The sequence below is a fragment of the Agrilus planipennis genome, unplaced genomic scaffold (genome assembly GCF_000699045.2).
Source record: "Agrilus planipennis isolate EAB-ADULT unplaced genomic scaffold, Apla_2.0 scaffold15, whole genome shotgun sequence".
Taxonomy (NCBI): Eukaryota; Metazoa; Arthropoda; class Insecta; order Coleoptera; family Buprestidae; genus Agrilus; species Agrilus planipennis.
The window spans coordinates 856539-875251 of NW_020438871.1; the positions used below are offsets into that span (position 1 = coordinate 856539).

Sequence of the window (18713 nt, forward strand, 5' to 3'; positions counted from 1 at the left end):
GTAAAGAAATAAATTTAATTAAAATGTTTATACAACAACAATTTAATATTTTCTTAAATATAACTTATTATTCTGACAATTATATTCCATAATTTGTATAGTATATATTAAATTAGAACTAAATTGTAAGTCTCCATTTTGAAAATAAAATAAAAAGCGGTTATTGAACCACTACTGTTTGACTATACACGAAGCACATTCAAGAATTGTCAGCAATTGTCAGTTACTAGCCTAACCTTTATTTGTCTTTTTCATTTCTTCGTAAAAGTTGAAATTATTAAACGTTTTTCTCCTTTCTAAAAAGTTTGGTAAGACTTTTTTGTAATTCCTACTTATTTAGTAACATTAATAATTAAGTTACTTTTAATATGCAAGTGTTTAACATCGTTTCTGTTAGAACCACCTGGTTGATGCCAATACTTCCAACACGTGTAAATTCTCTTTTTTTGATTTATTTTTTATTGTAGTACAATGGCATTAGTAGCTGCTTTATCACAAGAGAAATTTTGGTTTGATAAATCAAAATATGACGATGCAGAAGCTGCATATTACCAAAAGTCAGCTCAGGTAACTAAGGGTTTTATAATTAGTGGAAAGAATGAACAATCAGTGTAGAAAAAGTAGAGTAAATTATAATACTAATTATATTTCTTGGTGCAGGTAATTAATACTCCTTTGGCTAATGAAGTAGCTAAAGCGAGGCAACAACTTTTAGAAATTAGAAATCAATTTCCAGATGTGAGTAAATTAAAGAACAATTAGCTGTTTTTTACTCAGAATTTTATGTCTTCAATTAAATTTGAGTTTGTAGATATGTATATTTCACTTTGAGCTTGTAAGACATTCATAAAAGTACATTCTAATAAATACATATTTTTTTTCAGCCTCTTCAATTACCAACACCTACTTCTGCTCCAATTGATACCAGTGCCTTAAAGTTTTTTGAAAAGAAAATGGTTGAATTTCATAATGGTATCTTATCTCAAAGTAAACTGATATATTTGAAACAGTATTAATTTGTGTTGCAGTTATCAGCAATTTCGAAAGCCGATTTAATGCAATTGAATCAAGACTAATAGGTCTGGAGAATACTCTTAAACAAACGCCAAGTGAATGTAAACTAAGTTCAAATGTTAAACCAGTTAGTATCCCTTCAAAAGTTGAATCAAAAAAAGATGCAGATGATGATGTAGATCTTTTTGGTTCTGATTCAGAAGAAGAAAATGAAGAAGCAGTCAAAATAAGAGAAGAAAGGTTGGCAGCTTATAATGCCAAGAAATCCAAAAGTAAAATTTTTCAAAACACATAATATATTATAATTTAATGTTTTATGTTACAGAACCTCAACTTATTGCAAAGTCAAATATTATTTTGGATATTAAACCATGGGATGATGAAACAGATATGAAGAAAATGGAAGAAGAAGTACGTAAAATTGAAACTGATGGTCTCATATGGGGAGCAGGTATTATATACAGTTGCAGTTGTTATTTAGAAAATAAGAAATATTCTACTTTTAGCAAAACTTGTTCCTTTGGCTTATGGGATTCATAAACTTCAAATATCTTGTGTTGTTGAAGATGATAAAGTTTCTGTAGACTGGCTTCAAGAAGAAATCGAGAAACTTGAAGATTATGTAAGTAGTTTTATCAGAAAGTGAGATATTTGTTGTTTAATTACTTTTGTTAATTTTTTGTAGGTCCAAAGTATTGATATTGCAGCTTTCAATAAGGTCTAACACCAATAATCCTTTGAATATTCCATTCACATTATAGCCAATTTTCAATTCAGTTAAAACTATTTGACAAAATCATGTATGATCAATTTATTTCCTTAATTAAATGAAGTGATATTTTCATAAAAGTTTCATTTTGAATACCCCACAAAAAAATTTAGTTAAGCAAATTTTAGAGAATAAAAGAAAAACAACATTAACCAAGAGTAATCAAGTGAAAGTAAATTAAAGAGACCAACCTTGCTTATAAAACTACATTAATGGGCTACTCTAATGTTGGCGCAGTCTGTAGACACCGTAAATTTTAATTTAATTTCCATCAAATTGATTAACATTTTTTGCTTATTAATGACTTATAATTACCCGTTTGATTGGAAAAGTAATCGATATTCTTTGAGGCGATGTATTTTTTAAAGTAAAGCTAAAATTAGCAGAAGTACTACACGGTAATTATTTTATAAAAGAAAAGATTAAACAAGAATAAAAAAAACACATTAAATCAATCTAAATATATACATCATTAATGACAATTTGGAAGTAGTGTTTGCTTAGTGGCCAGTATATTTACCTTATATCAAATTAAGGTTTTCGTATTGTAAGTACCCCAAAAAGAGTGCGGAACGATGGGTACAGGTATATGTACTTTTCTTAAACCTTGGCGTGAATATTAGGGTTCTTTGAGGTGAGGATATAATTAAGACTAAGTAATTATTTTAATCGGTGCAAATAAAAAAGGAATAATAGATGAACATTCCTTTGGTAGATCTTCTATATTATCCTTATACATTAAAAATTACAGTCGTGTAGTACAGTTTTATAAAGCAATTAATTATGTACATGAAGAGTTTTTTTCCGGTAACTCTTTGTGCTTGTCCTAGGTATGCTAAAATGAGCAAATAATTCATTTTCATAATAAACAAACGAAATTAACAAACGCATATTTACAGTTGGTCACAGTGACTGACAAAAAAAATAGTTTGTATAATGTGTTGAACACAAAATTAGAAACTATCGAGTAGATTTGAAGCATTCATTTTCTTACTTTCCTAATATGTACATTTTAGCTTAAATAACTTAATATAAAATGCCGATATTATATTTATCAACCTAATGGAATAGTCGCTCTTATTATTCGCAAACATTATTAAGGACGACTGCGAAGGAAAAAATTAAAAACCTATTATTTTTTTTTTAAATTGTTATCTCTACTTAACATACAACAGCACAACCTTTTGTAGCTCAACGTAACTTTAATAAACTATTTCGAATCAACGATAGAGGAACATCAGTTGCCTCGTAAAGACATTTACCACTTTTTCACTTAAACTTCCCAAAAATTTAATCATTAATTATTTCAAGCACAAATAAATCGATTTCAAAAAAGCAAACGCTCATCAATATATCTCTCCTAATAAAGTGGTTAATATCTCATGCACGATTCAACAACTGGATATACTTATAATATTAAATGCAATATTTCTACACCAATATCGCAAATATAAATAAACAAATACGATACCACCCTGTATGGAACAATGTTGTGCACTACGCATATAATTAGTATATGATGTTATAATATGTCGGTACAAAAAAATACGGTAATTGTATAGATGATGAAACCCATGGTCGGAGAGAGTGGGGATGGTCATTACGACACTCAAAAAGTTTTTTATGGTGGACGTATGGAGGGGAACAATCAAGCATTCTTGCGACTACCTCCTCAACGAAAAACATTTTTTAATGTCAAACACCCTCCAGCTATTTACCCTCCTCCAACTGTGCGTACCATCATTTAGACAATTACAGATGATGGGACCCATGATCGGAGGAAGTACAACAGTAAAAAGTTGTAATGATGAATGTATGGAGAGTAAAATATCGAGCATTGTCCCCACCCTTGCGCCTCCCTCTTCAACGAAAAACATTTTTTTAATTTAAAACACCCTCTAGCCATTAGCGCCCCCTCCAGCTGTGAGTGCCATCATTTAGACAGTTACCAAAAATACTTCGAAACACTAGTGATAACCTAGTGGCTCATAAATGGTACAACTCACTCTTTTTGCAGTCAAATTAATTACTTAGTGTTTAGACCAATACTCTTCATCTCTTTTCATTTTTGAACTTATTTCTGGGGAACAATTACATACATGAAGGGGACGATTCAATTATCGGAATTCAAACAACTCAGTTCCATATACATATAGACAGCTCTTGAAATAGGGAAACAACAAAACACTTAACAGTTATTATTTATTTTGCTGCTATTTACGTTTTATTATTTTTTTTTTTAATTTCTTTTTTTTTATGAAGCATTGGTTGATATTCCGACAATTTTTAATTAGATGTTACATGTAAGTACTTCATACGTATACATTTCATTTTGTGGCGTATAGATTACAGTGAGTAAACTTGAGTAATATTTTTAAAGGAAGCGTTCGTATATTTTTCAATGCCCTTCATAAATATTATTCAAGATTTAGCTGAGAACTGAGCAAAAAAATCCCATAACACTTAGAGAAAACAAATTGTGATGAGGTCTCCCTCAAAGAGTTTGTAGGTAAACACGAACTTCGACATTTTGTGTATAATGCCATGCTAAATTGATAACAGTGGGTTGAAGAAGAGCGGTCTCCACATGACAGATAATTAAATGATTTTGTTTAGTTTAAAATAAGGTATTGTTTGAACAACAAGTAAAGTGAGGAAAAAGGAATTTATGATTCTTCGGCTTCTTCCCGAAACAGATAGGTCGACCAATAAATAACATTGAATAGTGCAAAAACTAATGGAAAAGTTATCCTAGATATTACATCGATCCTTTTAGATCTAGTTGGGAACTTGGATAACCATGATCGGCAGCAGTTTGGTCGAGCTTGTTGCATATGAATTTCGCATTGTCGAACTTTTTCTAAACTCATTGGGTCACCTGGGTGACGGACAAGTGGTTTCTAAAAGTAAACCAAATAAGAACATCTATGTCTTACTTTATGTTTACTTACATTCGTAGTGCCAAATAGTTTTAACAAATATCGTACAGAAAAGCGCTCCGAATTCTTCAATACTTTAGAAATGCATTCTGTAAACTCCTGAAGACCGAAAACGTACGAAAATCGAAGTATAAACAAAGAAAGTGCGCCTTATTACAATTCATAATCAATACAAAAAACTTCTCTACATTTTTAGCTACCTTAAAAATGTGCACGTGGAAGCGATGCGCGGTGAATCGGTCGGATAACACTTCTATAACTTATCGTTAAAGACTAGAGACACCTAATGAAGTATTTCATGGTAAAACGTAAAAGCAGTTTTGGAATCGGAGTGAAATGTAAAATGTTATTTCACAGAATAATTTATTTAAATGCATAAAGATAACTATTGACGCAATTTAGCAGTTTGAGTAAAAAACTAAACAGTTTAATCTCCTTATATCCAAGATTTGTACAAAAAAGCGTTCCGAATGTTTCGAAATCCGTTCTGTAAACTTCTGAAGGAAATCGAACTGTAAAATTTCACGGTGAAGGCAGATTTACAATTGATTTAAAAATAAACAAGTTACACTAAATGCATTGACATAAGGAAATATGTAAATCAAATAAAAAGCGTTCGTGTATATATATATATATATATTTGGATGTTGAAAAGCTTATTTTAAAAGCTACGGAAGACTAAGAAAGCGTAAAAATATCTTTCACCATAAGAGCCGACAGCGGAATTAAAATAAAACTGTTAGACCTCATATACCCGCAGGATGGATTTATAAATCGCATAAAATCCTGTTCGTACATTTTCAAAACTAGAAATATGATTTTATAAACCTTTGATATCCAAAAGCACGTAAAATTACGTGGGGAAACTGACGGTAAAAGCGGATTCACAAACAAAATTAATATATGTAGTACACATATCATGCAAAAATTAATAACAACCATGTAAACATCATGAAGTGGTTGCTTTAGGTTTGTGTAAAACAGCTGCATTAGATAATTATTAAACTTTAACGGTGCTTATAAAGTTTGTGCACTCTATGCAGATGTAATAAATAGGAACAAAAATAGTTTTGAATTCGAGCTTTGTCAGAAATGCAAATTTTCGAAATGATGTTGGTAAGTACTTGAAGTAAAAACTACTTCAGCATTCTACAAGTATCTGAATATGTAATAGCACTTCATAATAAAGGGTCCGTATCTACGAGCTTGGAAGAGATCGGAACTATGATTTCAAAGTTCATAGTTCACCTTTCTGTATCTCGCCCAATTTCAATTCAAATATCTGCTCGGAACTGTTAAGGTCAAATTACATCTTCCACTACTAAATTCTCTTTGTTGTATTGTAACGTATTATCCAATATTACCTAATATCAATTTTACTAATCTCAAATGCGATATGAGATGTATATAAGCATGCAATAGCTTTTCAGTTTTCAAGCACAGTAGTGTTTACTTCAGTCAGCTTCAAGCACGCTACCAGAAAAAAAGATGATTGATGAAAATTGTATTTTACCGGTCTATCAGCGATGTCACTTGAAATTAGTATAAACATGATTATTTTCCTCTACGTATTATCGTGAACAACGTCGTAATATTAAATTGAACAGTTAATTATTAAAATGCTTGCTAATAAAAATTAGAGCAATTACTTAATTTAAGTAATATAAATAACAACTCGAATCAATCGCACGGTGACATTTGTATTTTTTGCTAAAAATTGTGCATGGATTTGTAATAATATATGGATTTACATTCTGTAAACGTAGTTCCAATTAATTACATTCATCAGTTTACTTTACCAGTCAACTTTAAGTAGAAAACAAATGAATATTGATTACATTATTAATCAATAAATTACTTTTATTATTCAGCTCGTGGAAGTATGCCAATAATTGAACATTAAGGAAATTACATTTACCAACGTTTCCGAAAATAATAATTGTTATTTCCTTTTTATAATTTCATTTATAGATATTTATTGCAAGATTAATTAATAAATACTCTCAATAACTCATCAAGTCAAGCGCAATTGAAAGTCAAGTCTATTACATCGTAACTTACACCCTGTATCATACGTTACTCAATTCATTCAAAATTAGTCAACCATTTTCATCATTTTCGGGGATGAAATAAGCAGTATATATAATATAATATTAATCAACCCCTTCAGAGTGTGTATGTATATTATAAATGTAAAACGTATTGTTGTTTATTAGATTGATTAAGTATCGCTTATAATGAACGATAAAAAAAAAAAAACGTGGAAGTAGAACGTGTAATTAAAACTTAACATTTTTACCGTTTTTCCCTGGCGTTAATAAATTACATCGCTTATTTTTCATCAACTTAAAACACCACCGAACGTGTTTTATGAATAGTCTCGTAAAATGTTAAAAATACGATTTCCCTTTTATTCATTGTAGGTACGTTTTGTATTGCGGTGATTTTGTTTCAAAAATAGCTCGACTTTCGTTAAATTGAACATTGCGTAAACATTGAAAGGAATAGTTTCCTTTTACATGGATACAACTGCTACTGTGTTTTTCCAATTTCGCTTTTCCAGGGATTGAATATTAAAGCATTACTCAATAGAAACAGTCGCGTATTTCTATTCTCAAAGGAAATCTATCTCGTTCAAAGAGACAGATATTAAGTAAATACATACCTAATAAAAATAAGAAATCTCTAGACGTAGTAGTACTAGCAAGCAGGATATTAAACTTTGACCTGTGACATCCACCTTTGTAACGATTTCACTTGACCTGTCGTTCTTCGTTTGTAAAACGTATCAAGTGATATTAAAATTTATCCACAAAATCAACACAGAACGTTAAAAGAAGTATGTACGACCAATGTCGACACGTTGGTTAGTAGCGTATACGAAAGGGAAGGGGATAAGTAGCGCATGCGTTTTCGGTCGTCAGTAGTTACGAAATTTCTTTTGCTTACCATGGCAAATGTAGCATTACTTTCGGTATCAATGAGGTCACTTGTAGCATCCATTGAAGCGGCATGTTCTAGTTCGCATTGCCTTCGCTGCTTCTTCATATTTTCCCTGTGCATATCGGACCTCGAGGCGTAATTCACTAGAGCAAATTCAAGCAGTGCTCCAAAAACAAACGTTAAACAAACCCCAGTCCAAACATCTATTGCTTTCGTATATGATACGGGTGGTAAAGAGGCATTGATGCCCGATGTTTGAGTAGCCATTGTGAGTAAAGTTGTCACACCTAGAGACACGCGAGCTGGAACGGCACCCTGATCTAACCAAAACGATACCCACGATACAATTACAAGCATGCAGCAAGGGATGTAGATTTGGATGAGATAGTAACTGAATTCTCTTTTGAACAAGAGATCTACTTTAAGACAGCTGTACTCTCCTGGAAAAGGGAAGGAAAGTTTCATTCCCGTTGCTGCAAGTCGGAGGAAAATAAATAACAAGTACCTGTGTTCGTTCTACTATTGCAGTAGTCTGTTAGAAACTTTTCTAAAGTAAATCTAGGTAGGTGTAAATTTTTTACAACCTGCACCGGATCGCCCTCTTTCCAAAGAAAAACCAAATCGTCCGTAGTCCAACCATCTAAATTGGAAAATTGTATCAAATGCAATTTCCAATCAATAAATTAATAACGTTTACTTACAACTAGCCATTCTTAAGGAACATATTTGTCGATCTAAAGGATACAGTTTTAGATTCATAGGGCAGGAGAGCGTCAAGGATATCCTGTAATACAGAATTACCTTTAAACTTTTACTGAAAGGAAATACATAATATTCAACGATCCTTCAGGGGTATTTATCGAAAGCTATCTATTTTTAACCTTTACTTATTTCCAATAAGTACTACGTTTCACTTTCCCTTACACACAACTACAGAATATTCTCAAACGGAAAACTTTTCCGAATCAATAACATTCCATCTAATAGAATAAACGTCTATTCCGAGGAAAAATTTTGGGGAATTAGAAATAAAAATGGAAATGCAATAGAAAATAAGGAAATGTCGCAAGCGGAACGAAAACTGATGAGAATAATTAACCAATTGTCAAATTAGGTATATAATAATTCCCCCAAATGGCATTTAATTTTGTTCAAGAAAGGTGAGAATAATCATCCAATTACCTCAAAAGTAAAAACAAAATGTTCACAGTAAAGAAACTTAATTGAACTTTATCGCAGCTTTTCCATAATTACATGGCATGAAAAAATGCCGAATTATGTAGTCATTCATTCTCTGAATCCACCAACAATTTTTTATCTTCTTCCTCCTTTTCATGCGATGCCAGTTTAATTATTCAATTTCGCTGATTTTATTAACACCGTCTGATTAAATTTCTACTTCGAAATTGAATCGAAGGAAATTGAGTTGCGAAGATATTAAAAAAAGACGTTTAATCCACAAAACGTAGTTTAGGCACGAACAGCGATATGTAATCCAAAAGAATTAAATCAAAAGTAAACCCCGCTGATACCAAATATTTACTAAAAGATTTTTCGAAATATCACAGCGGATTACATCAAATTTTGATTTTAAATTTTTGGTGGAGGTGCCTCGCATCGCCATAAAACAGAAGACTAATTGTAAATTATCTGGTAAACCGAATGCAAACAACTAAAAACCCCTTTTACCATTAAATTTACTTAATATTTTCATCCTAATGAAACACCTAATTGCTGTATCTGTGTTTCTAAGTTACTCAAATTTCATTAAAAGCTCTGAACAGAACAACCACGTCTACCGCGGACTATAGTCAGAGATAATGCAGACAAATAGAAGTAGAAGGAACCAGCTTAAAAAATGTTTGTCTAAGTTATTATTTCTTGAATTCGTGTTTTGTTTTCTTGTTTTCGATTCAACATGTCAAACAATTCCTTTGACGGAGAAGAATTGTTTCTTCTATTCGCATTGAATCAAGAAAGGCGAAAAAGAAATAAATGGAAATAGAAAGAAGTTCGACGAGTTTAATCGTTTTTTCACATATTGTCTCAAAAACAATTTGCATGAATTCTTTCATCTTGTCAATGTTTCAGAAAATCGCAAATACTCGTCTGTCTACTGCAAGCTAGACTGGCCCACCCGGACAGTCCACCTACTGTTTGACAAAACACTTTTAGGTAAACAAAATTTTAACGGAATACAGTTACTTTTAAATAATCTAAAATGTTAAAAAGTTTTCTTTTGCGTTGAACTCACCTATAGGGAATTATTGCTCAAATTCCCGTATAGAGGAAGTGCTTACATTTACTTATTTCAAGTTGCAATTGCCCCTGCTCTTTTGTATTACAATCTATTTCAACCTTAATAGATAATATTATGGGGATGAGGATAAAAACTTACTAAAAGATTTGCCACTGCTTTTCCTATTACGTTTTCCGACAATAAATCAAAGTAGCGAATCGAAATCCCATTATTGAAATAAAAGGTAGCAGTTTTAATCAAATAAAACCTTAGAAAGAGACATGCGAACAGGCGTCTGCTTTTAGAAAAGATATTGTATTTCGCCTCGCCCTCTTTGTAGGTAACTCAATATCCTACGATTTCCGGGAAATACCAAAACTTGATGTACAAAGGCGTGCTTTAGATGCTCGCTCAATTTTATTCGTGCGAATCGTTTTAAACAAAAGATATCCGTTCATTAGAATCTAGTTCTAGTTAGCCATAAACTTACCGAATGCTGTACAAAACAGATCCGTACGGAAAAATTCTTATGTAGACGTTAGGCATGATAATATTGTGAAAATGACCCTCTTTTTCGTTAGAAAAGAAGAGATCGGGCATCCAGACCCGGTTCGCTTCGGTAAGGGTAAGATATTTGAGCCTTCCACCAAAATCTCCAAATTTGAGCCGTTCGTCGAGCCATTGTTCCCGGAACGTTAGCTGCACGCTGTATTCCTGCAAGACGTAATTATGGAATGCAACGTTCAGGGACGGGTTTCTACCCAGACCGACACAAAAACTGGCCCGCCCTGCGCCCATTTATTTACGTATGTATGACACCCATGCTGCAAGCAACATCTATCCGACTAATAAGGCACATGCAAGCAGCAGCAAGCATTTTCCCGCAGACTGGGACACAATGGCATGACATGACATAACATGACATGACATGAACGACATGCAGCTCACAGCGCGTGCACGCGCCGGTGCTGGTGCCCTCATCGCCACAAGAAAAAAGAAAAAGAACAACGCCACCACTGGGTGCGTGATATTAATTTATATATTTATACTTTATTCACGCAGTACGGTTCTGTGCATTGACATTTATTTAGTTCGCATATTTCATTTAGCTCTTCTTAAAGTATTACAGACATACAAACACATATCATTGAAACAAGTTTTTAATTTTAGTCCTCAAACGAACTAGCTATGAAGTGTGCCGAAAACACAGGGTTCTTTTTTTCATTATTTGAATGATCTTCTTGTTTGTTAAATGTAGACATTGCTTCCCTAGACAAAAATTTTCAGTCTCTCTCCAGTCTCTCAGCGTCTGTGAGAGCGTCTCTCGCAGTCTTTCACAGTCTCTCTGTTATTGCCTAGGTGTTTTTACGGATCTCTCACAGTCTCTGTATGAGAGACTCGAACGATAAAATTGTTAATTCAGAAATTCGAGTCTCTCACAGAGAGACTGAATGAATAAAACTGAAAAATTGGGAGACTCGAGTCTCTCGTAGAAAGACTGGGATCTCTGAAATATGTTGAATTTTAACCATGTCTATCGAGACACCACTTATTGAGAGATTCGAGTCTCTCGTTCAGAGATTGGACACGAAATGAGTATCTCTAGACAGTCTCTCTCGCTTTCAGAGACTCTGAGAGACTGAACATTTTTATGTCAGGTTACAAGCCAAATTGTTGCTTTACTTGTTTTTCTTAATAATTTTGTACAATCAATTGCATCAAAAATCGATAGTTACAAAAGAATATTGTCAAAGAAAAAATCAGCTACCTTCCTGCTTCTGCTAGATAGTTATTTTATGAAACATCCTGTATACAAAGACATTAAATTTCCCCTGCAAATGACTTGTTTCAATGGGCCATATATCAAAATTGCACAAACCACTTTGATAATACATTACATTATGAATATGAAGCGGTGTATCTCTACACAACATATTGTAACACAAAATACAATTTGATCAGCTACTACGTGAATGGGTATCACATCGCATACCCACAAGAAATTGACGATAACGTTTTCCTTTTAAAATGAGAAAAGAAAAATAATAATGGGATTGCAGGAAATTCCTTGTTGGATAAGCGATGTGAAACGTTGTGTAGTTGGTAACAGCGACAGCTTATGAAGACAAAGTGGTTTGTTAAAGTCACCAAGTGCACGGTTATTTTTGTTACCGCTACCACTTTACGAAAACACGACACAACCATCAAATGACAGTCCCATTTCGCGACTCACCATTTTATAATCGTCTATTTTGCTGATAGATCGAAGAAAGAAGTTGATGTTAACTATGGTCGGGGCGTCTCCTACATCGTATAAACAAAATAAATAGTATTACTCACTCAATAGAAAATTCATGGCGGAAAACCACTGGGCTTACCTAAATAGTGTTTTTTTTTTTTTTTAACAGAACATCCGCAAATATCCGCATTGCTATAGTAATGTTTCAATTGGACTAAAAGGTTGTTAAATGGATATTTGCGGATATATCGGAAATACCAAAAAGGGACACAAAACTGTTATGTTGTCGTTTATGGTTTTGTAAAAACTTTTATAAACCCCCTGTGTGATGATAATGCATATCAGATGAAATGGGTTTTATTATGTATTAGATATTAGTAAAATTAAAATCTACTTCTGAATAGAATTTCTTTCGCGGTAATAAAAGAATAAAATCGACATTACCATGGGCAATTTTCTCGGTAAGAGTTTTACATTTCTACTTTAGTAAAGAATGAATGAATGAATAAAATTTCCGAGAGTGAACACTTTAAGAAATCTCCTACAAGTTCTTAGTGAACAACTCTCAGCGATTTGTAAATTTCATTCGGTTTTTTTTCTGCAAAAATAATTCCAAACACTTCTAATAGTATTCCAGAAGAAAAAAAGGATTTTCCACTTTTTTAACTAACTAAAAGCTAATTAACAACTTCTCCGCAATCAAATTTTGCATTTACATCACTAATATACACTACAATTGTATTCTTTCAAAAGCCTCTTGTTAGATGGAATGTTTGTATTTGAATTTTCCATTTATATGTATAACAGACAAATAAAACCCATTTCATCTCAATTTTTATTGGCTAAGTTTAGGAAAAGTTTTTAAATTGAATTTCCCACAATAGCTTATGATTAGAATGAAGGCACCCGCACCTGCAATCTATTGGGTACCGAACTACCCAAAAAAAAATGCATTCAGCAACTTGTACTTTATAATAAAAGTAACGCTAGACCTACGAAAGCTCAGTGTTGCAGCGATAAAAAGACGCTGAACACTGCACAGTGTTGTCAGGTCGAAAGGTCAATCCAAAAGTTACATTATATAATTTTTAAAACTTCAAAAACTATCTATCTATTTGAAAAGCGAAACTACAGGATTCTAATCTAAAAATTGCAATAATCGTCGTGTTGGTATGATAATATAGATATATGTATTTCATCTAAACAAAACGACTTCTCTAACTGAAATTTACTATATAGAATCGATATGTTTTTATTAAAACGGTCCTGCAATAGTAAATATTAATGTTAAATTTACTAATTAAAGGTCCACATTTGTATTTATATTATTAACTTGCAATAAATTTTAACATTTATCCCACTTTAAACTCCACATTTTGTAAATGTTTCATATGATGTTATATGTACGTTTAAATTGAAATACCAGGAACATCGTTGTATAGGTGCTTCCCAGCGACGACAACAAATAGGATTTAGATAATAATACGTAGAATTTGGATAATAATATCCAGAATTTAAATAACACTCAATAGAATATGAATAACAATAAGTAGATTTTAGGCGACAATCCGACAATTGTTAGAATTTCAAAAACAACAAAGTTTTGAGAACAACAAATAGGATTTGAATAATTACAATACGAATTTAAATTAACGAAAACATTAGAATTTGAACACAGTAATAAACAATAGAGACATTAAGTGTTAGGATTTGTGTAACGATATTCAATATCTGTTAGCGGAGTTTAGGTAACAATAGTTATAATTTGGATAACAACAATCAGAATTGAGACAATAGCAAGCACAATTTGGCTAACAATATCTTTTAATGTAGTTACTACATCGACCGTTGTATTGTTTAGGTACATTACTATGCATCGTAGGTAATCAATTCGTTAATTGAAGCAAATAGTACACATTTTTCCAAATTAAAATCATAAACTGATTAAAGCAGTTACTGCAAACGTACTTAGATTGAATGTGTTATCTACAACGTTGTATCATTCGCGATGCCCGGCACATAATATAGGAATTTCGTACAATAATTGTACATAATATAAACCAATCAGTAGAACTATTTTAAACCAATTATTACTTCATATTTCAAACATCAATTTATTTAAATTCTAATTATGTGTTAATTGGTAATTGCAAATTATTAAATCGAAATCGAAAAAATTATCCGGAAAATTATTTTCCATTATTGACTTCTTTTTCGTTTACGCCTTCATATTAATTAAATGTATAATTCGCGTTTCAATAATTATAATAATTCATAGTCTGATATCGATATTATTAGGAACGCATTTCCTTTTCCTGAAAGCTCAGGTAGTTTAATTTCAAACGTATTTTACATTTATTATAGAACACGAGAAATTTTCCATCAATCGTTATTACATAGGTGCTTTTGGCTTCAGTTTTCTTTAAATAAAGGCAACCGTCGATTAACCAGTACCACTTTAGAGGCTTTAAAAAAAATTTTATTGTTTCGCTTTTTGTTTTCTTTCGTGTCGGATAAAAATCGACAAAGAAACGCAAAACGACATAAACTTTAATAATAATAACAACGTGAGTAGGTACCTGATAACGTTTTTACATCTTTGTTTATTAAAAACATAATGGGTTTTTTGTGACCCATTTCTATTCATCGGTTACAATTTTCCCCTTCAATTTCGACATTTTACTTTCCGTATAAAGGGTGTCGACTACCCGTATACTTTTGTTTATTAAAAACATGGCGGGGATCTTTACAATTTTACAAAGCTTTCGGCAATTTTCTCGGACTTCACCATACAAACAAGAAAATCAAATGGAATTCTATGGTACTAAACTAAATAAATGACACTTAAACCCAAAATTTCGCGCAAAATTGTTTTGGGTTTCGGTGTTTTCTTAATATACACGGTGTCGCTTGTTCATATCATGGGTGTGACTGCAGTAGTAATACTTATTAGTGGACAATTTAAAGATAAAAAAAAACATGCATAGAACGAAGATAGTTAATAGTTAAGACCTGACAACACTGAGTGCTACAATAGCCTACAAGAACCTGGGAGTGGATGGTACTCCACTTACCATCTTGATGTCACTTATGGTTGCTATACTTCGGACGAACAGGTTTACTTGCACTACTGCCGGACCATCTAAATTGACGGCAGTTTATCACAATTTGTCGAAAAATCCGATTAAGGATTTATCATCGACAATTGACCTTAACATTAGTTCAAAAAAAGACCAACAAGACCAACAACGTCGTCGTCTGTTCAAACAGTACCAATTTATACGATTTTACGTACGACTCGAGTGCATAATTTGTAAATGCCATAGAAGATATTTGTCGCTTTTCTATTGAATCATCTGAGTATTTTTAGAAAAGTGTGAAAGGAATTCGCCAAACGGTCCCAAATGATTTATCATACTTGCTAAATACTTATTTAGAATACATATTACTAGTAAAGGCTTTTGTCCTGTTGTCCTGATTCGGATCTAAAAGTCGTCCTTGGTTGAAGTTGCTTCCTAACGTTTTGATACCAAGAGTATCGGGGATGGAAGAACTTCTGAAGGAGCTCGTCTTTGTACCAGGAAGCAACTCCAACCGACGACGGCCTTTAGACCTGAATCACTATTATAGTGTTTCAAATTTCATTTGAATACTTTCAAATATGTCTTTCGGTGTTTTCCCTAAATGTATAATTTTTGGCAATCGGTTAGTATTGTTGATCACGTTGAGACTTTCTTGTAAACAGGCTCACCTGTACCGTTTACACCAGACGGCCGTATTCTCGCATCGTATCGTCCTGGGCCCAAAATTTGATCCAGAATTTCTTTTTCCTTTTCTCGAAAATTAATCTTGACGTTTGAACATCTATTAAAAATCAAAGCACATGTTTACTTGCAATGCCCTTCTTATCGTTAATTAAACACTATTGCGATATTCTACGTATGAATTAGGAACAATGAGTTGTTGTAATTTGCCAAAATATTACGGAACGAGTTGCCTGTAAAGAAACGCTTGGCAAACACACACGAAGTCCTAAATTTAACTTCACAGAATTGTTCATTTCAGTTGAATGTGTTAATAATAGTTGATTATATCGAGATTGTAACTGAACATTCCAAATGGCTAAACGTTGAAACTGGGATATAAATAATTGCAATAATTAATCAAGCATTGCTTTCATCGTATTAAACTTCACCGATCGGTCGAGTTATTAAGTGTTTCATAATAGTTTGAAACAAAATTTCAAAGCTGCAATTCCAATTTAATTTCGTTACAGCGCGCATTCAAATTAATTTAACAGGAATGCACGCAAAAGTGGCCCATGTCAAGTATTCATTTGTTTCAAATTAAACGCTTTGCCAAAGTTCATTGACCTTTGTATTAAATGCAAGATAATTTCTGCAAAGCTTTGCGGAAATTAGGGCGCATTTTGCTACAGGTGAAAACTCTTTACTTGGTACAACATCGATTAGCAAAAACTACGAATGCCTGCGAAAAACATGCTTAAACACAAATTTTGAATTGTTCAGATTTAAAGGAAAACTGGAAAATTATCAAAACAACACCAAGTCCAAAAATAGAAATCATTGATGGATACTGAAATTGTTTACGACGAAATGGCTTGGATTGTTTTCCTACACATAAGGAAGTGGGGAATCATTTAGGACGGATTAATTAAAGGACTTTTTAATTAAGTTTCCTTTTGGGCAAAAGAAAAAGATTTTCCCATGAAAATCTGGAAGTGTTGGTATGTACATTAAATGACGATGATGTAGTGGGCCCATCAAGTAAAAAAAACTTACTCGATCACATGGAAGACATGCAGAATTATCGCCAAAACGGCGTGCAGGATCGTGGCTTGCATCCCCTGCACGAAGTTTAATTCAACTGCAATTCGTAACCATGTCTCATCCTGCCGACCGCCACGCACAAGAGTCACTCACATCGCCATGGGCGCCGAAATTTATAGCACGCCAGGCCATAAGCCTATGAACCGAAGTCTAACGCTGCTAAGCGAAATGGACAGAGAGAAAAATCCTATATCGATTCGCCTTTGCGCACCACGACCATGTGCGGAAAATTTGCGCACTAAATACGCGCTCCCAAAATCAAAACCATCCTGGAACCCACACCCCATCACCTAAAGGAAATCTAGGATAGCTGAAAACAACCCATACATATACCTCCCGTAGTCGACTGCGTGCCCCTTAATATCGATCCATTTTCCGAAACCACTGACGTAATAAACTGAAACCATAGAAAGAAAGTGCCTTTTTCGCAAAATTTTCCAACTTTTTTATTTCCAACTTCTAAACGTCTTTTGTACTTTATTTTACCAAGAAAAATGTAACAATTCAATTTCTTTAAATGCTTTTTCTCGGAAAATGCAATTTTTGTTAAAAACGGTTACTTGGTAAAGGAATTTAATCTTCTTAGACGAAAGGCTCCATTTCCTCATGAATCATTCTCAATTACCTCCATCAAAAGGTGAATACTTTCGATAATAAGAAATATCAAAGACTTGTAATAAGGGTTTCAATAAAGATCAAAAATAGATTGGATGGTAAGAAATAAGGATCAAAAACTTGTAATCGGAGTTTCAATAAAGATTACAGATATCTACTGCTTCAGCGCAACACGAAACCTCTCGAAGTAATTTTCAAAAAAAATTAAACACAGCATTACAACTTCTTAACTAAATATTCAACACGACAGAGAGAAAAAGGTAAAACATAACTTTCAAAACTATTACTAGGGAAGTATCTAAAACTTCTAAAGAAATCATTGAATCCAAAAATATCTATAATAGGTACATTGTTCTGACATTTAAAAAATTCGCAAACCGGCATCAAAATTGACTAATGACGTAAAAGATTTCATGACGTCAAAAAAATCAATAATTACATCAATTCAACAGGTCCTCAGCGTAACAAATTTTCGCGAAAAAAGATCCTGAAAACTATGTGTAAAACTGTTATGTGTTTTGCGGCGGCAAATAAAATAACACGCGCTGTAATGTAAACTTGGCAATAACACAACAGGGAAACTTTTTTTATTTATAATTTTAAAATAAACTCCACAACACCAGAGTTTAACTCGGTAATTTGTTCGCAAAACACTTTTAATTTCTTTTCACCGTATGAATTGTTTTGGCATATTAAATTTTAAAAATGGATCGCTTAAATTATTTATTGCTAACATACGTATCTGCCTCGAAAAGTTGTTCCTACACATTGTAGTACATTAATCAAGTAAATAATTGCATGTAAAAGTCATCTTTAAAAAGCAACAAATCATCCGAAGATCTACTGTCAATGAAAGAAAATTTCCCGAATTTTCCCCTGACCAGACGCACTATTTTTCCAACAATTTTGCATAAGCCAAAATTAAAAAATACCATTCTTTACCTTTGCGATTTCTCCAAATCATTCTGACTTTTCCAATTTTTCTCTTACACGGTCGACATCTTGAACTTCATTATAAGATAATATTTGATCACTCACCTTTTTTACCATGTACCAAATTTTCTAGGAAAATATTTCAACACTTTAAGATTACGACAAAAAAATA

At 32.7% G+C, this 18713-nt stretch overlaps 2 protein-coding genes across 4 annotated transcripts; one reads left to right on the forward strand and one right to left on the reverse strand.

Moving 5' to 3' along the window:
• The first annotated feature begins 196 nt into the window (after positions 1-196).
• LOC108735293 (probable elongation factor 1-delta) lies at positions 197-1856 on the forward strand. Of its 2 annotated transcripts, XM_018467202.1 has the most exons (8): positions 197-308; positions 468-567; positions 661-738; positions 885-972; positions 1029-1286; positions 1340-1465; positions 1521-1636; positions 1700-1856. In XM_018467202.1, the coding sequence occupies exons 2-8, from the start codon at positions 472-474 to the stop codon at positions 1736-1738; spliced, it is 801 nt and encodes a 266-aa protein (XP_018322704.1). In that variant the 5' UTR covers positions 197-308; positions 468-471; the 3' UTR covers positions 1739-1856. The 2 variants fall into 2 exon arrangements, with proteins under 2 accessions (XP_018322704.1, XP_018322705.1); XM_018467203.1 differs by lacking the exon at positions 661-738.
• A 630-nt stretch (positions 1857-2486) lies between these two features.
• On the reverse strand, positions 2487-17179 carry LOC108735280 (glutamate-gated chloride channel). 2 transcript variants are annotated; one of them, XM_018467178.1, is made up of 8 exons: positions 16946-17179; positions 15895-16007; positions 12138-12208; positions 10395-10618; positions 8367-8449; positions 8171-8305; positions 7672-8105; positions 2487-4683 (listed from the first exon to the last, which is right to left on the reverse strand). In XM_018467178.1, the coding sequence occupies exons 1-8, from the start codon at positions 17005-17007 to the stop codon at positions 4450-4452; spliced, it is 1356 nt and encodes a 451-aa protein (XP_018322680.1). In that variant the 5' UTR covers positions 17008-17179; the 3' UTR covers positions 2487-4449. The 2 variants fall into 2 exon arrangements, with proteins under 2 accessions (XP_018322680.1, XP_018322681.1); XM_018467179.1 differs by lacking the exon at positions 12138-12208 and adding an exon at positions 15218-15285.
• Positions 17180-18713: the final 1534 nt, after the last annotated feature.